The sequence below is a fragment of the Ranitomeya variabilis genome, chromosome 2 (assembly GCF_051348905.1).
Source record: "Ranitomeya variabilis isolate aRanVar5 chromosome 2, aRanVar5.hap1, whole genome shotgun sequence".
Taxonomy (NCBI): domain Eukaryota; kingdom Metazoa; phylum Chordata; class Amphibia; order Anura; family Dendrobatidae; genus Ranitomeya; species Ranitomeya variabilis.
In genome coordinates, this window is record NC_135233.1 from 10191845 (window position 1) to 10219321 (window position 27477).

Sequence of the window (27477 nt, forward strand, 5' to 3'; positions counted from 1 at the left end):
ACACAGTGTCACAGGCAGTCACAGGCACAGTCACAGGCACACAGTGACACAGTCACAGTCACAGGCACAGTGTCACAGGCACAGTGTCACAGGCACACAGTCACAGGCACACAGTGTCACAGGCACAGTGTCACAGGCACAATCACAGGCACAGTCTCACAGTCACAGGCACACAGTCACAGGCACAGGCACACAGTCACAGGCACAGGCACACAGTGTCACAGGCACACAGTGTCACAGGCACAATCACAGTCACAGAGTGTCACAGTCACAGGCACAGTCACAATCACAGGCACAGTCATAGGCACAGTCACAGGCACAGTCACAGGCACACAGTGTCACAGGCACACAGTGTCACAGGCACAATCACAGTCACACAGTGTCACAGTCACAGTCACAATCACAGGCACACTGTCACAGGCACAGTCATAGGCACAGTCACAGGCACAGTCACAGGCACACAGTGTCACAGGCACAGTCACAGGCATAGGTACAGTCACAGGCACACAGTGTCACAGGCACAGTCACAGGCACACAGTGTCACAGGCACAGTCACACAGTGTCACAGTCACAGGCATAGGTACAGTCACAGGCACACAGTGTCACAGGCACACAGTGTCACAGGCACAGTCACACAGTGTCACAGGCACAGTCACACAGTGTCACAGGCACAGTCACACAGTGTCACAGGCACAGTCACAGGCACACAGTGTCACAGGCACAATCACAGGCACAGTCACAGGCACACAGTGTCACAGGCACAATCACACAGTGTCACAGGCACAGTCACAGGCACACAGTGTCACAGGCACAGTCACAGGCACACAGTGTCACAGGCACAGTCACAGTCACAGGCACACAGTGTCACAGGCACACTGTCACAGTCACAGTCACAGGCACACAGTGTCACAGTCACACAGAGTCACAGTCACACAGTGTCACAGGCACAGGCACAATCACAGTCACACAGTGTCACAGTCACAGGCACAGTCACAATCACAGGCACACTGTCACAGGCACAGTCATAGGCACAGTCACAGGCACACAGTGTCACAGGCACAGTCACAGGCACACAGTGTCACAGGCACACAGTGTCACAGGCACACAGTGTCACAGGCACAGTCACACAGTGTCACAGTCACAGTCACAGGCACACAGTGTCACAGGCACAATCACAGGCACAGTCACAGGCACAGAGACAGAGTCACAGTCACACAGTGTCACAGGCACAATCACACAGTGTCACAGGCACAGTCACAGGCACACAGTGTCACAGGCACACTGTCACAGGCACACAGAGTCACAGTCACAGGCACACAGTGTCACAGGCACACTGTCACAGGCACACAGAGTCACAGTCACACAGTGTCACAGGCACAATCACAGGCACAGTCACAGGCACACAGTGTCACAGTCACAGAGTCACAGTCACAGGCACAGACACAGGCACAATCACACAGTGTCACAGGCACAGTCAGGCACACAGTGTCACAGGCACAGTCACACAGTGTCACAGGCACAGTCACAGGCACACAGTGTCACAGGCACAGTCACAGGCACACAGTGTCACAGGCACAGTCACAGGCACACAGTGTCACAGGCACAGTCACAGGCACACTGTCCGGATTCTGCGCTGGCCGCACGTGCAGGAGGTGACAAGTATAAATGACGAGTAATGTGAATTCACACAGACTCGTTTCCTCAGCAGACGATCGCTTTATTTCGATACATAACAGGAATATGTCACCTTTAAAAATATTTGGTATTGAGACATTGAATAATCCACCTAGAAGAAGGAATAACAAAAAAAAGACGTCTTCTGGATATTAAATATAGGTAAACTGACTGAACAGCAATCTAGTCTGAACTGGTGCATAACCAAAAAAGACTTACATAGCAAATAGATCAATGGCTGCACTCAACTGTAGTAAAGCAAGGAAATGTGCGATACATGAAATGTGAATAGCATAATGGCTTGTGAAATCTATGAAAAAACACATGAGATTCTTAGCACAAGATTTGGCCAAAAGTTGTGAGCCCATCCACCAAACCTCAAGGTGATCTCAGATCGGATGGGTAACTGAGCTGACTGCCTAGTGTGAACAATTACCTATGGCTAATAACATGGTAAAGCCTGCTTATATAGGAAGCTCAGAACCAACTGTGTTTGGATGTAATTAACATCACAGCATGGTGAAGGGCGGGGCGTTCAAGTCAGAAAAAATACTATTTTTTTGGTAAGTGTTCACACTAGGCAGTCAGGTCAGGTACCCATCCGATCTGAGATTGCCTTGTGTATCGCCATCACCGCCAAAATTCCCACCAAAACTGCCGCCATTATAGCACCACGAGGAGCGCAGGAGAGGAAGGGCGTGCCATCGTGGGCGGGTCCAGCAGAGCGGCGCAAAAAAATAAAAATGCCCGCCCTCTGCCAAGACTGTGATGTGAGGAAGGAGGAGGTGCTGAAAACCAACATGGCGGAGGGAGGTGAGCGGACCCCAGAGCATGGGATGGAGCACGAGGACTCTCCCAGCCAGGGCCTGCAAGAACTGCACCCTTCACTGACGATGAATCCGGACCTCCTGCGGAAAGAAGAGGAAGAACGCACCTGTCAGCTCATGTGCCAGGAGCTGGAAGCTGTGGCCGGGTGGAAGATCTTCATCGGGAGCCTCACCAGACGTCTGTCGGCAGCCTCGTCTGGTCCGGAGCAAGAACGAAGTTCCAGCGCTCCAAAGCCAGAAAGCAAGGCCCTGCCGGAAAGCGAGATGCTGCAAACAGAGATGACAATGCCGCAGCACAATGCCCTGCAACCAGCATTCCAGACCCCAGCGGAGACAGAGCAGACCGGCACTGGAGGGACCGCATCTGAAGCAGGTATGAAGAACGACCCTGCCCTGATGACCGACCGCGCTCCAGCGACTGCTCGTGCCACAGCTGCTGACTCCGTTCCAGTGACTGATCTTGCAGCAGCCGCTACCTCTGCTGCAGCAAATGTCCATACTCAAGCTACGCAGACCTCCATCGCTGCGCATGACTTAACCGTACATGAAAGATGGACTAACAACGTTTATCCAGCACCGGGTGTAACCCTGGATTCCACCCTTCCCAGGCCAAGAAGGGTTATGTGCCAGGTAAAGCCCTGGAAGCCATTCAAATAAACCTCGAAAAACCGACAAGACTGTAAATAGTTTAAAGACGTTGCCTTTTCCTTTCCTTCCTTTGAACCCGTCCAGGGTTATGCCTTATAGGGGTCCTCAGTTTCAGGAGGATTCTAAGTTCTGCACCTGTTTTGCACAAGTTATCATTGCTTTTAAAGAACTGCAGAATCATGGACTGTGCATGGTCACAAACTGTTCTTGTAAATAGTTTGCACCTTCTTAAAAGGTGCTCTCTACTGGTTTTACATAGGAGGCTTTTACAGAGACTGCCTCTAACAGAAACTGCTGTTAATTATGCTGTAAAAATAACTTTGCCTTTCAGACCTGAAGAAAAACCCATTGGTGCGGCAGAATTCCGGGTCAGGACTACACGTCTTGTAGCACACCCAAGACCAACGTTCGGGGTTCGTCACGGGTCCCTCACATTATGTCATATCACCTTTAAATAAACTTGAATGCTGATGATGTGGTTATTTTGCACTACCTCATTGAGAGACTTGAGTTACCCTTAAAGGGAATGTTCGTTTGTTGCACTTTCCTTAAGAATGATAATGTTGCCTTAAGTAGTTAGATAGTAATAATATTTACATAATGATAGTATGTAGCTAGGAATAGAAAATGTTAAATGATGTACTTTAAATAAAATTTAAGTTTTCTGCGAATAAAATTGAAGAAAAATGCAGTGAGCCCGTGGGGGTAGATAGATAGTCCTGCATGTGTAGAAGGAGTAAGAATAGCATATTGGTTTGCACTTTGAAGTTTTATAGTATACCCTTAGAGGGTACTTGCACTTAGTAGATAGTAGATAGTATACCTGAAGTCTTCAGTAAAGGTAAAGAGACTGCACCCTTGTGTCCTCGTTCTTCACTGCGCCTCACACCATCCACCATCTACACTCTGGGAAGCCCTGGGGATACACTTCACCTGTGGGAAGGTATACCATCTAGCTGCCATAACATCACCCCAGCGGACCCCTAAGCAGCGTCGGTCACCCTGACCGAATACCACAGGTGGCGTCATGAACACTATCCCTTTAAAGACCTTTCCCTTATTTTACAATGGACGTTCCCCTAGGGCCACGGACCGGGTCAGCCACCGTGACATCCCCACTGAGAACCAAAGGGCCCGGCTCCAAGTACCCCACAGCCCTCTGGGGGCGCTCCACTAATACATACAGCTAAGAAAAAGTGATACCCGCGGGGGCACAAGAGCATGACGACTACCAAAGCGGACCCCCGTAAAAATGGTGCGTGGTAGGTTGGGGTCCTAGTACAGATTATGCAGCAGGCCCTCAGAGTGGTTGGCGACCTCACCGAGCGCAGCACAGGAGTCAGAGCGGTAAAGAACTGGAAACTTTATTACTATGAAAACAGCTTCTGTGGAGGACGGAGGGTGGAGGGCGGAGAGAGGAGCAATGAGGTCAGAGGATAGAGGGTGGAGGACAGAGAGCAGAGGGCGGAGGGAGGAGAACTGAGGTCAGAGGATAGAGGGCGGAGGACTGAGGGCGGAGGACGGAGCTTTTATTTCTTCTCCACTGTGGATACAAACTTCTGGATGTCGCGGGCGAGAAGTTCAGGCTCCTCGAAAGCGGCAAAATGTCCTCCACGAGGCATGAAGGTGTAAGTCACAATGTTCCGGTACTTATCTTTAGCCAATACCCTGGGAGCGTGAGCGACCTCATTGGGAAAAGCAGCGATACCAGTGGGAACATACACAGGGGTCCTAAAATACAGAAAGAAGGTTAAAGGTTATATCTTTTTATGTGTACAGCTGGTATAACCTGGACATCTCCTGTATATAATTATATATGAACAGCTGGTATAACCTGGACATCTCCTGTATATAATTATATATGAACAGCTGGTATAACCCGGGCATCTCCGGTACATACACTGTGTTCCAAATTATTATGCAAATACTATTTCCTCCTATTTTCTCTAAATTACCTATCTGAATTGCAGTCATTGTTATTTTCCAGTCATCTACTATTCTAGTATAATTGCAATGTTTTGGAACAAACTGCCTATGAAAACAGGATCTTTTTAAAAAAAAAAATAAACACTCAAAATGCATGTTCCAAATTATTATGCACAGCAGAGTTTTCAACCTTTTTTTTTTTTTTTTATTTTGAACAAAAAAAATGGTCAATTGTGAAGTTATAAGCATTATCAGCTTATTACAAAATGAAATCAAACAGTTTTCAAGTGAAACCTTTATTCTAGGTGATGTTACATTAGCACATAGGACCCCTTGTTGGAAAGAAGCTTCTGAACTCTCTCGTCCATTGAATTTGTCAGTTTTTGGATGGTTTCTGCTCCAATTGTTTTGCATGTGGACAGAATCCCCCCCCCAGAGCTGTTGCTTAGATGTGAACTGCCTCCCGCCATCATAGACACTCCTTTTGATGATGCTCCAGAGGTTCTCAATGGGGTTGAGGTCAGGGGAAGATGGTGGCCACACCATAAGTTTGTCCTCTTTTATGCCCATAGCAGCCAGAGATGCAGATGTGTTTTTTTGCAGCATGAGACGGTGCATTATCATGCATGAAAATGATCTTGCTGCGGAAAGCACGGTTCTTCCTCTTGAACCATGGCAGGAAGTGTTTTTAGAAACTCCACATAGATTATGGAGTTCATCTTTACCCCTTCAAGGATCATGAAGGGGCCGACAATCTCTCTCCCCATGATTCCAGCCCAAAACATTACTCCACCTCCTCCTTGTTGGCGCCTTAGCCGTGTTTTCATGGGGTGTCCATCAACCAGCCATCCTCCACTCCATCCATCTGGACCATCGAGCGTTGCACGGCACTCATCGGTGCACAAAACAGTTTGGAAGTCAGTCTTCATGTATCGTTTGGCCCACTGGAGCCGTTTCTGCTTGTGTGCAGTGGATAGAGGTGGTCGACAGGATGGCTTACGCACAGCTGCAAACCTCTGAAGGACCCTGCATCTTGTTGTTCTGGGGACGTTGGAGGCACCAGCAGCTTCAAAAACTTGTCGGCTGCCATGACAAGGCATTTTTGCAGCTGCTCTTTTAACCTTATGCAATTGCCTGTTGGAAAGAGTCCTCAATTTTTCCTTATCAGCACGCACATGTGTGTGCTGGGAATCAGCTACATACTTCTTGATTGTGCGATGATCACGATGAAGTGTCTTGGCAATGTTGATTGTAGTCATGCCTTGACCTAAATACTCCACAATTTGTTGCTGCTCAGAAGCCGACACATCCTTTTTCTTTCCCATTTTGGCAATAAATGTAGGCTGCTTAATAATGTGGAACAGCCTTCTTAAGTAGTCTTGCCTTTATTTGGACACACCGGCCAAACTAATGTGCACAGGTATCTGCAATTGCATCAGTGATATAAAGAGCCCTGACACACATCACCATCAATGAGTCTACATGACAAACAAAAAAATTCTAACCTTATCACTCCTAAACTCTTTGTGCAGAATAACTTGGAACACAGTGTGTATATATATGTACAGCTGGTATAACCTGGGCATCTCCTGTATATTATTATATATGTACAGCTGGTATAACCTGGGCATCTCCTGTATATAATTATATATGTACAGCTGGTATAACCTGGGCATCTCCTGTATATAATTATATATGTACAGCTGGTATAACCTGGGCATCTCCTGTATATAATTATATATGTACAGCTGGTATAACCTGGGCATCTCCTGTATATAATTATATATGTACAGCTGGTATAACCTGGGCATCTCCTGTATATAATTATATATGTACAGCTGGTATAACCTGGGCATCTCCTGTATATAATTATATATGTACAGCCGGTATAACCTGGGCATCTCCTGTATATAATTATATATGTACAGCCGGTATAACCTGGGCATCTCCTGTATATAATTATATATGTACAGCCGGTATAACCTGGACATCTCCTGTATATAATTATATGTGTACAGCTGGTATAACCTGGGGCATCTCCTGTATATAATTATATATGTACAGCCGGTATAACCTGGGCATCTCCTGTATATAATTATATAGATAAATAGATGAAGCTGCGACTCAAGGAGAAGTCATTATTATGGGGGACTTCAACTACCCTGAAATAGATTGGGGAACAGAAACCTGCAGTTCCAGTAAAGGTAATCGGTTTTTGACAACTACGAGAGACAATTACCTTTCACAACTGGTTCAGGACCCAACAAGGAGGGGGGCACTGCTAGACCTAATATTAACCAACAGGCCAGACCGCATATCAAGTATAAGGGTTGGGGGCCACTTGGGGAATAGTGATCACAAAATAATAAGTTTTCGTGTATCCTTTAATAAGATGTGTAGTAGAGGGGTGACAAGGACACTAAACTTCAGGAGGGCAAATTTCCAACGGATGAGAGAGGATCTTGGTGCAATTAACTGGGACGATATCCTGAGACATAAAAGTACACAAAGAAAATGGGAGACATTTATTAGCATCCTGGATAGGACCTGTGCACAGTATATACCGTATGGGAATAAACATACTAGAAATAGGAGGAAACCAATATGGCTAAATAGAGCTGTAAGGGGCGCAATAAGGGACAAAAAGAAAGCATTTAGAGAATTAAAGGAAGTAGGTAGTGAGGAGGCATTAAATAAATACAGAAAATTAAATAAATTCTGTAAAAAGCAAATCAAGGCAGCAAAGATTGAGACCGAGAGACTCATTGCCAGAGAGAGCAAAAATAATCCCAAAATATTCTTTAACTCCAAAAATAGTAAGAAACTAAAAAATGACAGTGTTGGCCCCCTTAAAAATAGTCAGGGTGAAATGGTGGATGAGGAAAAAGCCAATCTGCTAAATGACTTTTTTTCATCAGTATTTACAAAAGAAAATCCCATGGCAGACAATATGATCAGTGATAACAAAAATTCCCCATTAAATGTCGCCTGCTTAACCCAGCAGGAAGTATGGCGGCGTCTAAAAATCACAAACATTGACAAATCTCCGGGCCCGGATGGGAACCACCCCCGAGTACTGCAGGAACTAAGTACAGTCATTGATAGACCATTATTTTTAATCTTTAAAGACTCCATAATAACAGGGTCTGTACCACAGGACTGGCGTATAGCAAATGTGGTGCCAATATTCAAAAAAGGGGCAAAAACTGAACTCGGTAATTATAGGCCAGTAAGTTTAACCTCTACTGTGGGTAAAATCCTGGAGGGCATTCTAAGGGATGCTATGCTGGAGTATCTGAAGAGGAATAACCTTGACCCAGTATCAGCACGGGTTTACTAGGGACCGTTCATGTCAGACTAATCTGATCAGCTTCTATGAAGAGGTAAGTTCCGGACTGGACCAAGGGAACCCAGTGGACGTAGTATATATGGACTTTTCCAAAGCTTTGATACGGTGCCACACAAAAGGTTGTTACATAAAATGAGAGTAATGGGGATAGGGGAAAATATGTGTAAGTGGGTTGAGAGCCGGCTCAGGGATAGGAAACAAAGGGTGGTTATTAATGGAGCACACTCGGACTGGGTCGCGGTTAGCAGTGGGGTACCACAGGGGTCAGTATTGGGCCCTCTTCTTTTTAACATATTTATTAATGACCTTGTAGGGGGCATTCAGAGTAGAATTTCAATATTTGCAGATGACACTAAACTCTGCAGGGTAATCAATACAGGGGAGGATAATTTTATATTACAGGATGACTTATGTAAACTAGAAGCTTGGGCTGATAAATGGCAAATGAGCTTTAATGGGGATAAATGTAAGGTCATGCACTTGGGTAGAAGTAATAAGATGTATAACTATGTGCTTAATTCTAAAACTCTGGGCAAAACCGTCAATGAAAAAGACCTGGGTGTATGGGTGGATGACAGACTCATATTCAGTGGCCAGTGTCAGGCAGCTGCTACAAAGGCAAATAAAATAATGGGATGCATTAAAAGAGGCATAGATGCTCATGAGGAGAACATAATTTTACCTCTATACAAGTCACTAGTTCGACCACACTTAGAATACTGTGCACAGTTCTGGTCTCCGGTGTATAAGAAAGACATAGCTGAACTGGAGCGGGTGCAGAGAAGAGCGACCAAGGTTATTAGAGGACTGAGGGGTCTGCAATACCAAGATAGGTTATTACACTTGGGGCTATTTAGTTTGGAAAAACGAAGGCTAAGGGGTGATCTTATGTTAATGTATAAATATATGAGGGGACAGTACAAAGACCTTTCTGATGATCTTTTTATTCATAGACCGGTGACAGGGACAAGGGGGCATCCTCTACGTCTGGAGGAAAGAAGGTTTAAGCATAATAACAGACGCGGATTCTTTACTGTAAGAGCAGTGAGACTATGGAACTCTCTGCCGTATGATGTTGTAATCAGTGATTCATGACTTACATTTAAGAGGGGACTGGATACCTTTCTGGAAAAGTATAATGTTACAGGGTATATACACTAGATTCCTTGATAAGGCGTTGATCCAGGGAACTAGTCTGATTGCCGTATGTGGAGTCGGGAAGGAATTTTTTCCCCAATGTGGAGTTACTCTTTGCCACATGGGGTTTTTTGCCTTCCCCTGGATCAACATGTTAGGGCATGTTAGGTTAGGCTATGGGGTGAACTAGATGGACTTACAGTCTTCTTTCAACCTTAATAACTATGTAACTATGTAAATATATATATATATATATATATCCGGCATAACCTGGGCATCTCCTGTATATAATTATATATGTACAGCCGGTATAACCTGGGCATCTCCTGTATATAATTATATATGTACAGCCGGTATAACCTGGGCATCTCCTGTATATAATTATATATGCACAGCCGGTATAACCTGGGCATCTCCTGTATATAATTATATATGCACAGCCGGTATAACCTGGGCATCTCCTGTATATAATTATATATGCACAGCCGGTATAACCTGGGCATCTCCTGTATATAATTATATATGCACAGCCGGTATAACCTGGGCATCTCCTGTATATAATTATATATGTACAGCCGGTATAACCTGGGCATCTCCTGTATATTATTATATATGTACAGCCGGTATAACCTGGGCATCTCCTGTATATAATTATATATGTACAGCCGGTATAACATGGGCATCTCCTGTATATTATTATATATGTACAGCCGGTATAACCTGGGCATCTCCTGTATATTATTATATATGTACAGCCGGTATAACCTGGGCATCTCCTGTATATTATTATATATGTACAGCCGGTATAACCTGGGCATCTCCTGTATATAATTATATATGTACAGCCGGTATAACCTGGACATCTCCTGTATATAATTATATATGTACAGCCGGTATAACCTGGGCATCTCCTGTATATAATTATATATGTACAGCCGGTATAACCTGGGCATCTCCTGTATATAATGATATATGTACAGCCGGTATAACCTGGGCATCTCCTGTATATAATGATATATGTACAGCCGGTATAACCTGGGCATCTCCTGTATATAATTATATATGTACAGCCGGTATAACCTGGGCATCTCCTGTATATAATTATATATGTACAGCTGGTATAACCTGGGCATCTCCTGTATATAATTATATATGCACAGCTGGTATAACCTGGGTATCTCCTGTATATAATTATATATGTACAGCCGGTATAACCTGGGCATCTCCTGTATATAATTATATATGTACAGCCGGTATAACCTGGACATCTCCTGTATATAATTATATATGTACAGCCGGTATAACCTGGGCATCTCCTGTATATAATTATATATGTACAGCCGGTATAACCTGGGCATCTCCTGTATATAATGATATATGTACAGCCGGTATAACCTGGGCATCTCCTGTATATAATGATATATGTACAGCCGGTATAACCTGGGCATCTCCTGTATATAATTATATATGTACAGCCGGTATAACCTGGGCATCTCCTGTATATAATTATATATGTACAGCTGGTATAACCTGGGCATCTCCTGTATATAATTATATATGCACAGCTGGTATAACCTGGGTATCTCCTGTATATAATTATATATGTACAGCCGGTATAACCTGGGCATCTCCTGTATATTATTATATATGTACAGCTGGTATAACCTGGGCATCTCCTGTATATAATTATATATGTACAGCTGGTATAACCTGGGTACTTTCTGATACATACAGGAGCTTTTCACAAAATTAGAATATCATCAAAAAGAGAATTTATTTCAGTTCTTCAATGAAAACAGTGAGTCTCCTCTATTCTATAGAGTCATTACACAGAGTGATCTATTTCACGGGTTTATTTCTGTTAACCCCTTCATGACCTTGGGATTTTCCGTTTTTCCGTTTTCGTTTTTCGCTCCCCTCCTTCCCAGAGCCATAACTTTTTTATTTTTCTGTCAATTTGGCCATGTGAGGGCTTATTTTTTGCGGGACGAGTTGTACTTTTGAACGACATCATTGGTTTTACCATGTCGTGTACTAGAAAACGGGAAAAATATTCCAAGTGCGGTGAAATTGCAAAAAAAGTGCAATCCCACACTTGTTTTTTGCTTGGCTCTTTTGCTAGGTTCACCAAATGCTAAAACTGACCTGATATTATGATTCTCCAGGTCATTACGAGTTCATAGACACCGAACATTACTAGGTTATTTTTTATCTAAGTGGTGAAAAAAAATTCCAAACTTTGCTAAAAAGAAAAAATAAATTGTGCCATATTCCGATACCCGTAGCGTCTCCATTTTTCATGATCTGGGGTCAGGTGAGAGCTTATTTTTTGCGTGTCGAGCTGGCGTTTTTAATGATACCATTTTGGTGCAGATACGTTCTTTTGATCACCCGTTATTGCATTTTAATGCAATGTCACGGCGACCAAAAAAACGTAATTCTGGAGTTTCTAATTTTTTTCTCACTACGCCATTTAGCGATCAGGTTAATGCTTTTTTTTATTGATAGATCGGGCGATTCTGAACGCAGCGATACCAAATATGTGTAGGTTTGATTTTGTTTTTACTGATTTATTTTGATTGGGGCGAAAGGGGGGTGATTTAAACTTTTATTTTTTTTTATTTTTTTTTTCACATTTTTTTTTTACTTTTTTTTTTAAACTTTTGCCATGCTTCAATAGCCTCCATGGGGGGCTAGAAGCAGGCACAGCCCGATCGCCTCTGCTACATAGCAGCGATCACCAGATCGCTGCTGTGCAGCAGAAATGCAGGTGTGCTATGAGCGCCGACCACAGGGGGGCGCTCACAGCTACCAGCGATCAGTAACCATAGAGGTCTCAAGGACCTCTATGGTTACAATACTGAAGTATCGCCGTCCCCCGATCATGTGACGGGGGTCGGCGATGACGTCATATCTGGCCGCCCGGCCGGAAGCTTTAGTTAAATGCCGCTGTCTGCGTTTGACAGCGGCATTTAACTAGTTAATAGCACCGGGTGAATCGCGATTTCACCCGCCGTTATTGCGGGCACATGTCAGCTGTTCAAAACAGCTGACATGTCCCGGCTTTGATGCGGGCTCACCGCGGAGCCCTGCATCAAAGCGGGGAGCTGACCTCGGACGTACTATCCCGTCCGATGTCAGAAAGGGGTAAATGCTGATGACTATGGCTTGGGCGGAGGACTGAGGGTATTGTCAAGAGGAAGATGAGAGACCAGATCCAACAATGCAGACGAGCTGAAGGCTGCTATCAAAGCAACCTGGGCTTCCATAGCCCCCCAGCAGCGCCACAGGCTGATCGCCTCCATGCCGCATTGATGCAGTAATTGATGAACAAGTATCCCGACCAAGTACTGAGGGCATTTACTGATCATACATTTCAGGAGGGAACATTCCAGATTTTACAGTCATTTTTCAAGCTGGTGTTATAAAGTATTCTAATTTACTGAGATAATGACTTTTGGGTTTTCATTGGCTGTAAGCCATAATCATCAACATTAACAGAAATAAACCCGTGACATAGATCACTCTGTAATGACTCTATAGAATATAGGAGAGTCACTTTCTGATGATATTCTAATTTTGTGAGAAGCTCCTGTATTTGTAGGTTCTTTGATAATTTACCTCATTGATGGAGATGTCTGGAAGTCTCGAGTGAAATTCTCCTTGTAGAACCTCATGGAGGATGTAATGGATCCTGTCACCCAGTAGATCATCACATTGGTGAGAAGATCATCCATGGTGTATTTCCTGTGATACAAGCGGAACAATGTGGTGACTTTTCTGCCCTTACACATGTTATCGCTGGCTCTGGAGGTCCTCGGCCTCTCCTCGGCCTCTCCTCCTACCACTGATGAGATAACATTCAGCTTTTCAGCAGGCTGTAAAGGGAGAATGCTTACTGGATGTGGGCGTTGTGCTGACATCTAGTGGCCAGTATGGTAACTGCATATCTCGGGCTAGTGAGCCCGATTATAACTCACCTCTGCAGGCCTCCGTCCTCTAGTTTTCTGAACTCCTGATTTGTCCACGTAGAGAATTTCTCCAGGATGTAGGCGGCCAACCCAGCGGGGGAATCATTCAGAGCGGAGCCTGGGGGGACGGAGGAGGATATTATCCACTCATTCATGGTGGTAAGGGGGTCTCCTGCGAATCACAGCCACACTAGTGCCAACATGCAGGACTACAACTCCCAGGACGCCGGAAAGTTGGAATTTTGTAGCAGTTGGAGACCCCTGACATAAAGGGACCCTTCAGTCTCTAAATAATTCTATGTGCTGGTGCTGCTTGCTGACACAGCTGCAGGTTTGTTACATTGTATCACTGCAGGCAAGAGCCATCAGCCGGGACAATAATCGGATATCTGCAGATCACACGGGATTGTCTACACTGTAACAAATCCTCAGCTGTATAAGCAGGGCAGGTGATAAACTTACCAACGGTATCCGGTTTGGTGGATTGAATATGGAGGTATCCCGACTCCAGCATTATGGCGTACCCCGACTTCTCCGTGTACGGGTAGACGCGCTTCACATCCTCCCTTGTGAAGCCAACAAGCCAGGGCAGATGGCGGCCGAGGAGCAGGCACAGAAGCATCTTCAGCCCCCCCTTAGTTATAATGAACATATTCACGTGGAGACCCTTCACCGACCTGAGGAGCAGAGACATCAAGTAAGACCCTCAGAGATGTGAACGGAGGAGCCTGAGCCACAGGAGACCCCAAAACCGCACACCCCAGTACAGGAGACCCCAGAACCGCACACCCCAGTACAGGAGACCCCAGAACCGCACACCCCAGTACAGGAGACCCCAGAACCACACACCCCAGTACAGGAGACCCCACAACCACACACCTCAGTACAGGAGACCCCAGAACCGCACACCCCAATACAGGAGACCCCAGAGCTAGACACCCCAGTACAGGAGACCCCAGAACCGCACACCCCAGTACAGGAGACCCCAGAACCACACACCCCAGTACAGGAGACCCCAGAACCACACACCCCAGTACAGGAGACCCCAGAACCACACACCCCAGTACAGGAGACCCCAGAACCACACACCCCAGTACAGGAGACCCCAGAACCACACACCCCAGTACAGGAGACCCCAGAACCGCACACCCCAGTACAGGAGACCCCAGAACCGCACACCCCAGTACAGGAGACCCCAGAACTGCACACCCCAATACAGGAGACCCCAGAGCTAGACACCCCAATACAGGAGACCCCAGAACCGCACACCCCAGTACAGGAGACCCCAGAACCACACACCCCAGTACAGGAGACCCCAGAACCACACACCCCAGTACAGGAGACCCCAGAACCACACACCCCAGTACAGGAGACCCCAGAACCGCACACCCCAGTACAGGAGACCCCAGAACCACACACCCCAGTACAGGAGACCCCAGAACCACACACCCCAGTACAGGAGACCCCAGAACCACACACCCCAGTACAGGAGACCCCAGAACCACACACCCCAGTACAGGAGACCCCAGAACCACACACCCCAGTACAGGAGACCCCAGAACCGCACACCCCAGTACAGGAGACCCCAGAACCGCACACCCCAGTACAGGAGACCCCAGAACTGCACACCCCAATACAGGAGACCCCAGAGCTAGACACCCCAATACAGGAGACCCCAGAACCGCACACCCCAGTACAGGAGACCCCAGAACCACACACCCCAGTACAGGAGACCCCAGAACTGCACACCCCAATACAGGAGACCCCAGAGCTAGACACCCCAGTACAGGAGACCCCAGAACCGCACACCCCAGTACAGGAGACCCCAGAACCGCACACCCCAGTACAGGAGACCCCACAACCACACACCTCAGTACAGGAGACCCCAGAACCGCACACCCCAATACAGGAGACCCCAGAGCTAGACACCCCAGTACAGGAGACCCCAGAACCGCACACCCCAGTACAGGAGACCCCAGAACCACACACCCCAGAACAGGAGACCCCAGATCCGCACACCCCAGTACAGGAGACCCCAGAGCTAGACACCCCAGTACAGGAGACCCCAGAACCACACACCCCAGTACAGGAGACCCCAGAACCACACACCCCAGTACAGGAGACCCCAGAACCACACACCCCAGAACAGGAGACCCCAGATCCGCACACCCTAGTACAGGAGACCCCAGAACCACACACCCCAGTACAGGAGACCCCAGAACCACACACCTTAGTACAGGAGACCCCAGAACCACACACCCCAGTACAGGAGACCCCAGAACCGCACACCCCAGTACAGGAGACCCCAGAACTGCACACCCCAATACAGGAGACCCCAGAGCTAGACACCCCAGTACAGGAGACCCCAGAACCGCACACCCCAGTACAGGAGACCCCAGAACCGCACACCCCAGTACAGGAGACCCCAGAACCGCACACCCCAGTACAGGAGACCCCAGAGCTAGACACCCCAGTACAGGAGACCCCAGAACCGCACACCCCAGTACAGGAGACCCCAGAACCACACACCCCAGTACAGGAGACCCCAGAGCTAGACACCCCAGTACAGGAGACCCCAGAACCGCACACCCCAGTACAGGAGACCCCAGAACCGCACACCCCAGTACAGGAGACCCCAGAACCGCACACCCCAGTACAGGAGACCACAGAGCTAGACACCCCAGTACAGGAGACCCCAGAACAGAATACAACAGTATAAAAGACCCCATTACAGCAGTCGTCAGACACGAGACCCCACTGTGGTCGCCACATTGACTGACAGCATTATTTTTATGACCGGTTTTCTTACAGAAGGTCCTGGAATTTCTGGAGGGTTGTCGACCCTGGACCCCAGCACAGCAGACCCCCAATACAGCAGTCCTCAATACAGGAGACCCCGGCACGCGAGACCCCGCACTACTGCCATAGTGTAAACTGAGAATGTAAGTGAGGCTCTAAAATGAATGTGAGGTACCACAACTCCCAGCAAGTGATCCCACATAGTAGACATGTGGCGCCGCTCTGCAGGTCGCTGCTGGCTACTTACTCGGGTTTCATCTGTGCCAGCGCGGTGGTGATCACACTGCCCCAGTCGCCGCCCTGCAGGTAAAACTCGCTAAACCCCAGTCTGAGCATCAGCTTATAGAAGACGCGGGCGGCCGCCACAAAGCTAAAACCTGGGGGCGAGAAATCATAATGTGCACGATCATCTGTAATATTGTCATGAATGTGCCGCATTCTGCTGGGACTTGTGGTACATCTGAGATCAGAAGATTGCGGCGAGTAGTTGAGCACAGGCCCTCTTAATCTACACAGTCATTCATGAGTTAACAGGTTTCATGGCAAGGGTTTACAGTTCCTCCTGGTCTATTGGCTGTGCTGCTTTTTGGAGCCGCACCCCTCCAGTATATAAACAGGTGTCCGGCTTCCCTCCATGTCAGCTATAGAATCTTCATTCTGTTCCTGGCTGCGTTGGAGAAAGTGTTCTGGAGAGTCGCTGCTGGCGGCCTGAGATTGTTGCATGAGGTTCGATGTGAATAACTCTACCTTGGCGTCTTTCAGGTTGTATTTATTCCTCTTTACTGTGCACCCATTTACCCTTTGCAGTTTATCCTGTATGCCTCTTCTTGATTGTGCCTTATTTGCCCCTTGTCTTTCCACCCAGTGTTACTCTCTTACTCCTGCCCCTTTCCTCCCAGGTGGGAGGGTGAGTGCTACATAGCATTTCGTAGGAGCATAGAGCAGTATGAGAACCAGGCATCTCCACCTTCAGGAGTAACTCTTGGGTTGGGGATAGACTAGGACCTGCCTAGATCAACAGACAGTACATGGTCCTCCCTTCTCCGACTTTCCATTGGGCACAGCATTATACCACTCCAGCGTTTTGTTTTTTTGTTGTTGTTTTTTAGTGACAGCACTCCAGCACTGAAACTTATGTAAGTTCCCCAACACCTAATATTATATTCATCAATCACAAATGTCTTCTGTTACTGGCATTGCTGATGAAACCCCATTAGATCTAGGATCGTGCTAGGGTCTGGGCTCTGTGCGGCCGCTCATGTTCTCTCCTCCATGTCTGTATGGGGCTCTGTGCGGCCGCTCATGTTCTCTCCTCCATGTCTGTATGGGGCTCTGTGCGGCCGCTCATGTTCTCTCCTCCATGTCTGTATGGGGCTCTGTGCGGCCGCTCATGTTCTCCCCTCCATGTCTGTATGGGGCTCTGTGCGGCCGCTCATGTTCTCTCCTCCATGTCTGTATGGGGCTCTGTGCAGCCGCTCATGTTCTCCCCTCCATGTCTGTATGGGGCTCTGTGCGGCCGCTCATGTTCTCCCCTCCATGTCTGTATGGGGCTCTGTGCGGCCGCTCATGTTCTCCCTCCTCCATGTCTGTATGGGGCTCTGTGCGGCCACTCATGTTCTCCCCTCCATGTCTGTATGGGGCTCTGTGCGGCCGCTCATGTTCTCTCCTCCATGTCTGTATGGGGCTGTGTGCGGCCGCTCATGTTCTCTCCTCCATGTCTGTATGGGGCTCTGTGCGGCCGCTCATGTTCTCTCCTCCATGTCTGTATGGGGCTCTGTGCGGCCGCTCATGTTCTCTCCTCCATGTCTGTATGGGGCTCTGTGCGGCCGCTCATGTTCTCTCCTCCATGTCTGTATGGGGCTCTGTGCGGCCGCTCATGTTCTCTCCTCCATGTCTGTATGGGGCTCTGTGCGGCCGCTCATGTTCTCCCTCCATGTCTGTATGGGGCTCTGTGCGGCCGCTCATGTTCTCTCCTCCATGTCTGTATGGGGCTCTGTGCGGCCGCTCATGTTCTCTCCTCCATGTCTGTATGGGGCTGTGTGCGGCCGCTCATGTTCTCTCCTCCATGTCTGTATGGGGCTCTGTGCGGCCGCTCATGTTCTCCATGTCTGTATGGGGCTCTGTGAGGCCGCTCATGTTCTCCTCTCCATGTCTGTATGGGGCTCTGTGCGGCCGCTCATGTTCTCCCCTCCATGTCTGTATGGGGCTCTGTGCGGCCGCTCATGTTCTCCTCCTCCATGTCTGTATGGGGCTCTGTACGGCCGCTCATGTTCTCTCCTCCATGTCTGTATGGGGCTCTGTGCGGCCGCTCATGTTCTCTCCTCCATGTCTGTATGGGGCTGTGTGCGGCTGCTCTATTATCAGAAAGAGAAACCATCCATCTCCCATGGCAACCAATCACAGTGCGGCTTGCATTTAAAAAATTGTTCTGCTGAAAAGAAAGCTGTGCTGTGATTGGTTGCTAAGGGCAACAGAGACTGTGGAGGACACAGGGATGTGTGTAATACAGACACAGGAGGAAGATCAACGGTCACTGGTGCTACTCCTCCCCGTGGCAGGTAAGGGCGTGGTCACTGGTGCTACTCCGCCCCTTTCCCCTCCCCCACTTACCTTTCTTGTGTGGCGCTTCGGAGAATCCGTACCCTGGGATGGACGGACAGACGACCTCAAATGTGAGACTGGGGTCCAGTCCGTGCTTCCCGGGGTCTGTCAGCAGAGGGAGGATACGGTAGAATTCATAAAAGGACCCGGGCCAGCCATGAACCATGAGCAGGGGGATGGCCTTCTGTCCCGGCTTAAGGTTTGGGGGCTTCACATGGACAAAATGGACGTCCAGACCTAAAACAGCCAAAGGAGAGAGTTAGTCTTGTATTCTGAGAAACTGCACCGTCATTATGGGGGATGGTGGGGCAAACTCTTATTGAGGACCCCTATAGTCACCTGGGACCTGAATGCTCCTCTCCAGAATTTAGTTTTTTTTCAGTACTGGAGTGGACCTTCTAGTCTGAGGTCCCTGACCGTAGTCTTCCTCTTACCTGACGCCATCATCTATCAGCGCCGCTCCGGTTCTGTGGCATCATCATGTGCCCGCAACTTCTGACTGACCGGAAGTCGGAGGTAACCGTTACAAGCTCTCAATGTAAGTCTATGAGATCCGTAGCGAGACCAGTGCGAGGCTAGGATGAGGCGGGAGCAAGGCCAGAGCGAGGCTGGGATGAGGCCAGAGTGAGAGCAGTGCGAGGCCAGAGCGAGACCAGTGTGACGCCAGGATGAGGCCAGAGTGAGGCTAGGATGAGGCCACAGTGAGGCCAGAGCGAGGCTAGGGTGAGGCCGGAGCAAGACGAGCGTGAGGCCAAAGCAACACCAATACAAGGCCAGAGCGAGGCTAGGATGAGGCCAGAGCAAGGCCAGAGCGAGGCTGGGATGAGGCCAGAGTGAGAGCAGTGCGAGGCCAGAGCGAGACCAGTGCAACGCCAGGATGAGGCCACAGAAAGGCCAGGATGAGGCCAGAGTGAGGCTAGGATGAGGCCACAGTGAGGCCAGAGCGAGGCTAGGATGAGGCGGGAGCAAGGAGAGAGCGAGGCTGGGATGAGGCCAGAGTGAGAGCAGTGCGAGACCAGTGTGACGCCAGGATGAGGCTAGGATGAGGCCGGAGCAAGACGAGCGCGAGGCCAAAGCAACACCAATACAAGGCCAGAGCGAGGCTAGGATGAGGCTGGAGCGAGACCAGTGTGAGGCCAAAGCAACACCAGTACAAGGTCACAGCGAGGCCACAGCGAGACCAGTACAAGGCCAGAGCGAGGCTAGGATGAGGCCAGAGCGAGACCAGTGCGAGGCTAGGGTGAGGCAGGAGCAAGGCCAGAGTGAGGCTAGGATGAGGCCAGAGCGAGACCAGTACAAGGCCAGAGTGAGGTCACAGCGAGGCCAGAGCGAGGCTAGGATGAGGCCGGAGCAAGACGAGTGCGAGGCCAAAGCAACACCAATACAAGGCCAGAGCGAGGTCACAGCGAGAGCAGTAAAAGGCCAGAGCAAGGCTAGGATGAGACCAGTGTGAGGCCAGAGCGAGACCAGTACAAGGCCAGAGCGAGGTCACAGCAAGGCCAGGATGAGGCCACAGCGAGGCCAGAGCTGGGCTCCCATAGACTTGCATTGAGAAGTGACCTCTAGCTCGTCCAGCAAACACTGGAGCCATCCGACAGGTCACAAACTGCTGGAGACGACCGGAGCGGCGTTGATAGAAGGTGAGGACAGCAGCGGGTGAGTGTAACAGCCTCCAGCCAGGGACCTCAGATTAGAGGCTCCACGTGTGATATGTAATAATGGAGGCTATAAGGAGACGGTGTCACATAAGGTACGGCGTGATCTAACACACCGCTCACAGTAGTGTCATACTGCCCGATATTGGAAGGGCAGGGGCAGAAGACTCTGTTCTCCATTGGAGGAAAACGGTCGTCAGACTCAGAGTGATCGGAGCGGGATCCCATCTTCTTGGATGTGGAGAAAGATTTCTCCATTCAGTCCATGAAAATTGCTCCGCACTCTGTCAGCCGATGTTTTCTACGGATCCACAGATATGAATCAGCGGGTGCCATTCGATTATTGGAAGCAAATTCTCCCCCCGACCACTCAGTCTGAAGAAAAAGAAACCTGTGCACAAACCCCTAGTGCAGGGGTCCCCAACCTGTAGCTCGGGAGACACATGTGGCTCGCGGTCCCATGAATTGTGGCTCGCGACTGTCTGCCAGCTTGGTGCATTAGGTCCAGGTCTAGCAAACAGGTATGAAGAGCACATCTGAAAATGGTGAATTTTGTGAGCAGCCCTGCACAGAAGAGCAGATCTGGATGCACATTTACTGGTCTTGGGGGTTTAGGGATGTTTTCGGTATGGTACGCTGGAGGATGGTACTACATGTTAGAGGAGGTGTTCAAAGCTCGATGTGACAGTGTTGGGAGGACACTGAATGGGGGGTGTTGTGGGAACCCCTGGATCTCAGTCAGGGCCGGACTGGCCATCGGGCACTTCTGGCAAATGCCAGAAGGGCCGGTGCCAGTAGTGGGCCGCTGCACTGTTCCTCCCCCTCCCTCCCCCACCAGTGCCGCCGCCGCATTTAACTATACCGGCGTCTATGACGCCGGTATAGTTGAATGCAATGATGGAGGAGAGAGCGTCTACAGATGCTCCCTCTCCCATAATTCCCCGCTCTGCCTCTGACACTGCGGGTGCGCGATGACGTCATATGATCGCACACCTGCTGTGTCCCGGGCAGACTGCAGCCGCCGAGACAGGAGCCAGGAGCAAGCGCGGGCAAAAGGAAAGGTGAGGAGAGTGTTTTTTTTTTTTAAACTGGACTGTGGGGCCATTATCGGGGGGGGGGGGGGGGGGGTGACGAGATGTGGGCTCTGCTGTAAATACCCCCGTGTGGGATCTGCTGTATACTGTGTGGGCTCTGCTGTATACACCCCCGTGTGGGATCTGCTGTATACTGTGTGGGCTCTGCTGTATACACCCCCGTGTGGGATCTGCTGTATACTGTGTGGGCTCTGCTGTATACACCCCCGTGTGGGCTCTGCTGTATACACCCCCGTGTGGGCTCTGCTGTATACACCCCCGTGTGGGCTCTGCTGTATACACCCCCGTGTGGGCTCTGCTGTATACACCCCCGTGTGGGCTCTGCTGTATACACCCCCGTGTGGGCTCTGCTGTATACACCCCCGTGTGGGCTCTGCTGTATACACCCCCGTGTGGGCTCTGCTGTATACACCCCCGTGTGGGCTCTGCTGTATACACCCCCGTGTGGGCTCTGCTGTATACACCCCCGTGTGGGCTCTGCTGTATACACCCCCGTGTGGGCTCTGCTGTATACACCCCCGTGTGGGCTCTGCTGTATACACCCCCGTGTGGGCTCTGCTGTATACACCCCCGTGTGGGCTCTGCTGTATACACCCCCGTGTGGGCTCTGCTGTATACACCCCCGTGTGGGCTCTGCTGTATACACCCCCGTGTGGGCTCTGCTGTATACACCCCCGTGTGGGCTCTGCTGTATACACCCCCGTGTGGGCTCTGCTGTATACACCCCCGTGTGGGCTCTGCTGTATACACCCCCGTGTGGGCTCTGCTGTATACACCCCCGTGTGGGCTCTGCTGTATACACCCCCGTGTGGGCTCTGCTGTATACACCCCCGTGTGGGCTCTGCTGTATACACCCCCGTGTGGGCTCTGCTGTATACACCCCCGTGTGGGCTCTGCTGTATACACCCCCGTGTGGGCTCTGCTGTATACACCCCCGTGTGGGCTCTGCTGTATATACCCCCGTGTGGGCTCTGCTGTATATACCCCCGTGTGGGCTCTGCTGTATATACCCCCGTGTGGGCTCTGCTGTATATACCCCTGTGTGGGCTCTGCTGTATATACCCCTGTGTGGGCTTTATGAGATGCGAACTCTGCTTCAGGAAAATGGCCGCCACGATCTCCATCTGCGCACGCGCGGCATCCCGCGGCCATTTTCCTGAAGCCGCGGCCAGCAGAGCGCCGCTTCTGCGCACGCGCGGCCAAAGGAAGATGGCCGCGCCCACCCATCACCAATGAAATCGTGCACATCGCGCTCTTTCCACTCCCCTGTGCAGTGGATTCGGGACCTTGGGCACGCGCACACAACTACGCCACCAACGAAAAACTAAGCAAAATCTGGGGGAAGACACCACGCCCTTTTGACCAGACCAGCCTGATTGACAGGCGAAAACGACTACTTTGGTAACGTATTTCGGCAGCATAGGTGGGAAATCGGGGTCCACAAACTACACTATTGTAATGCACAGCTCAGGCCCTATTTAACAGTATTTTTATCTCATACGGAAAAAACGGGGTGACAGGTGCCCTTTAAACTTTGCCTAGGCCCCCACTTTGCCTAAAACCGGCCCTGCCTACAAGTGTACAAAGATATTATACAGTCACCGTGTGACAAGTGGGCCTGTGTAACTTCAAATGCCAGGGCTGAATTGTAGTCCCAGTCCGGCCCTGATCTCAGTGCACTGCTCGGGAGTGATTACTGTGGAGAAGCTTTGGATACCATTATACCTGTAATGGGGGCTTTGGTTGACACTACTTTGAAGGGGGCGGGAGCTGAATGTGGCTCGTGACCCTCTCTCAGTGCTGAATGTGTCTCTCAGGGTATGTGCACACGTCAGGATTTCTTGCAGAAATTTCCTGAAGAAAACCGGAAATTTTCTGCAAGAAATCCGCATTTTTTTTTTTGCGTTTTTTTTCCCATTTTTTTCGCGTTTTTTTTAGCATTTTGCAAGCGAAATTAGCTTGCAGAATGCTAAAGTTTTCCAAGCGATCTGTAGCATCGCTTGGAAAACTAACTGACAGGTTGGTCACACTTGTCAAACATAGTGCGTGACAAGTGTGACCAACTTTTTACTATAGATGCAGCTTATGCAGCATCAATAGTAAAAGATAGAATGTTTAAAAAAAATGCTTATACTCACCTGCAGACAGCCGATCTCCTCAGCGGCGTCTGTTCCTATTGATGGTGTGTGCAGGACCTTCGATGACGTCGCGGTCACATGACCGGTCTCGCGACCAATCACAAGACCGCAACGTCATCGCAGGTCCTTCACACACTCCAGCTATAGGAACCGAAGCGGCAGCGTGCACCTGAGAGGCGGGAAGACTCCGGGGGCCATCGAAGGTGAGTATATCACTATTTTTTATTTTAATTCTTTTTTTTTGACCAATTATATGGTGCCCAGACCGTGGAGGAGAGTCTCCTCTCCTCCACCCTGGGTACCAACCGCACATAATCTGCTTACTTCCCGCATCGTGTGCACAGCCCCGTGCGTAAAGTATACAGATCAATGCATTCCTAGTTGTGCGGAATCCCCGCAATTCCGCAAATTTAATGAACATGTTGCTTTTTTTTCCGCAATGCGATTTTTTCACGGAAAAAAATGCAACATTTGCACAAAAAATGCGGAATACACTGAAAATAATGGGAGGCATATGTAAGCGTTTTTTTCGCATTTTTTTTGCGTTTTGATCATGTTTTTATAGCAAAAAAACGCGAAAAATACTGAACGTGTGCACATGGCCTCAAGGTCAGAAAGGTTGGGGACCACTGCCCTAGAATAACACTGGTCTGAGTGCAGCAGATGTTTGACCAAAAATAGTCACCTGGACAAACCCCGGGAGCGAGAAATGGAGGATGAAGAGAAGTCACTGATCTGCAAATGATAGAAAAATGAGAACAAGATGACAACCTCAGAAGGTGCCGAAATCCCGGCACCTCCAGCCTCCGCTGCTGTCACTGAGGTCATTAATGGTCGTCTGAGGAAGGAAATCAGGAACCACTTCTCCTCGGTGCCGTAGTCTCAGCGTTGAGGACTATGATCATATGGGGTAATGTAATAATACATGGAGCCAGCTCATCTCTGCTCCCCAGAGGACTCACCCTCGATCTTGGTCTTGTAGTGCGGGTATTTATTGATGATCTCCACCTGCTTGCCCCAATTGAACGTGTTCCTCCAGTAGGAGACGACTAACTGCAGCTCTGTTCCTTTAAAACCATAATGGAACTGGGCGTCCTCCAGTGGGAAGACAAAGCGGCTCTGATCCAAGCGGTGATGGAGATCCTGGAGGTCACACGAGAGGCAGATCAGTGATTTGTGTGAGAGCAGGGCGGGGGTGGGGCATGGGAGCAGGGGTGGGGCATGGGAGCAGGGGTGGGGCATGGGAGCAGGGGTGGGGCATGGGAGCAGGGGTGGGGCATGGGAGCAGGGGTGGGGCATGGGAGCAGGGGTGGGGCATGGGAGCAGGGGTGGGGCATGGGAGCAGGGGTGGGGCATCAGAGCAAATCATGATGTGGAAACTAATGAAATCCGGCCCTGGTCACACAGCTGAGGGACTTGTTACAATGTAGCAGGCTGTCAGCAGCACAATCCTCTCCTTTGTCCTCTACAATGTGTCAGTCTGGAGTCCTGGATATCACAGAGAATTATCAGACTGGATACATTGTAACAAACCTCCAGCTGTGAGCAGTGTTGTGGTATATGAATACTATAGCTATAGAGTGAATGCCAGCGTCACCCCAGCTCCCCGTACCTTAATATCCTCCTCAGACGCCTCAATACGGAAGGGCCTCACACTGGTGTCCTCATTCTTCTGGGGTCTCGCCCCTGCACCCCACCACCCATCCCCCATCTCTATGGTTTTCTTTCTTCGCCCACATAACATCCAGCAGAGTACGGCGCCGCCAACCCCGACAGGAACCAGCGCACTGTGCGGCCAGTGATCGTGGAACGCCGCCCTGCGGAGAAAAGAGCCACGTGATGGAGATCTACTCTGCAGATTATTACACCACTGACCTCTCTGCAGAGCATCGCTCCTCCACCTCCTGCAGATTATTACACCACTGACCTCTCTGCAGAGCATCGCTCCTTCACCTCCTGACAGATACATAGTGATATATCCTGCAGATTATTACACCACTGACCTCTCTGCAGAGCATCGCTCCTCCACCTCCTGCAGATTATTACACCACTGACCTCTCTGCAGAGCATCGCTCCTTCACCTCCTGACAGATACATAGTGATATATCCTGCAGATTATTACACCACTGACCTCTCTGCAGAGCATCGCTCCTCCACCTCCTGCAGATTATTACACCACTGACCTCTCTGCAGAGCATCGCTCCTTCACCTCCTGACAGATACATAGTGATATATCCTGCAGATTATTACACCACTGACCTCTCTGCAGAGCATCGCTCCTCCACCTCCTGCAGATTATTACACCACTGACCTCTCTGCAGAGCATCGCTCCTTCACCTCCTGACAGATACATAGTGATATATCCTGCAGATTATTACACCACTGACCTCTCTGCAGAGCATCGCTCCTCCACCTCCTGCAGATTATTACACCACTGACCTCTCTGCAGAGCAGCTCCTTCACCTCCTGACAGATACATAGTGATATATCCTGCAGATTATTACACCACTGACCTCTCTGCAGAGCATCGCTCCTCCACCTCCTGACAGATACATAGTGATATATCCTGCAGATTATTACCCCACTGACCTCTCTGCAGAGCATCGCTCCTCCACCTCCTGCAGATTATTACACCACTGACCTCTCTGCAGAGCATCGCTCCTTCACCTCCTGACAGATACATAGTGATATATCCTGCAGATTATTACACCACTGACCTCTCTGCAGAGCATCGCTCCTCCACCTCCTGACAGATACATAGTGATATATCCTGCAGATTATTACCCCACTGACCTCTCTGCAGAGCATCGCTCCTCCACCTCCTGACAGATACATCAATATATCCTGCAGATTACACCACTGACCCCTCTGCAGAGCATCGCCCCTCCACCTCCTGACAGATACAGTGATATATCCTGCAGATTATTACACCACTGACCTCTCTGCAGAGCATCACTCCTCCACCTCCTGACAGATACATAGTGATAGATCCTGCAGATTATTACACCACTGACCTCTCTGCAGAGCATCGCTCCTCCACCTCCTGACAGATACACAGTGATCTATCCTGCAGATTATTACACCACTGACCTCTCTGCAGAGCATCGCTCCTCCTCCTCACAGATACATAGTGATATATCCTGTAGATTATTACACCACTGACCCCTCTGCAGAGCATCGCCCCTCCACCTCCTGACAGATAGTGATATATCCTGCAGATTATTACACCACTGACCTCTCTGCAGAGCATCACTCCTCCACCTCCTGACAGATACAGTGATATATCCTGCAGATTATTACACCACTGACCTCTCTGCAGAGCATCGCTCCTCCTCCTCCTGACATACAGTGATATATCCTGCAGATTATTACACCGCTGACCTCTCTGCAGAGCATCGCTCCTCCTCCTGACAGATACAGTGATATATCCTGCAGATTATTACACCACTGACCTCTCTGCAGAGCATCGCTCCTCCCCCTCCTCACAGATACATAGTGATATATCCTGCAGATTATTACACCACTGACCTCTCTGCAGAGCATCGCTCCTCCTGACAGATACATAGTGATATATCCTGCAGATTATTACACCACTGACCTCTTTGCAGAGCATCGCTCCTCCACCTCCTGACAGATACACAGTGATATATCCTGTAGA

General features: G+C 49.4%; 1 protein-coding gene across 1 annotated transcript in view; it reads right to left on the reverse strand.

Moving 5' to 3' along the window:
• Window positions 1-4495: 4495 nt before the first annotated feature.
• The window catches only part of LOC143804162 (epoxide hydrolase 1-like), a 30541-nt gene continuing 7559 nt past the window's right edge, over window positions 4496-27477 (reverse strand). The window contains exons 2-9 of the mRNA XM_077281970.1: window positions 25432-25636; window positions 24782-24962; window positions 18942-19169; window positions 16579-16708; window positions 13995-14209; window positions 13542-13650; window positions 13183-13308; window positions 4496-4880 (exon numbers count right to left, since the gene is read on the reverse strand). Coding sequence (XP_077138085.1) covers window positions 4679-4880; window positions 13183-13308; window positions 13542-13650; window positions 13995-14209; window positions 16579-16708; window positions 18942-19169; window positions 24782-24962; window positions 25432-25636 — 1396 coding nt within the window. The 3' untranslated portion in view covers window positions 4496-4678. The remainder of the gene's footprint in view (window positions 4881-13182; window positions 13309-13541; window positions 13651-13994; window positions 14210-16578; window positions 16709-18941; window positions 19170-24781; window positions 24963-25431; window positions 25637-27477) is intronic.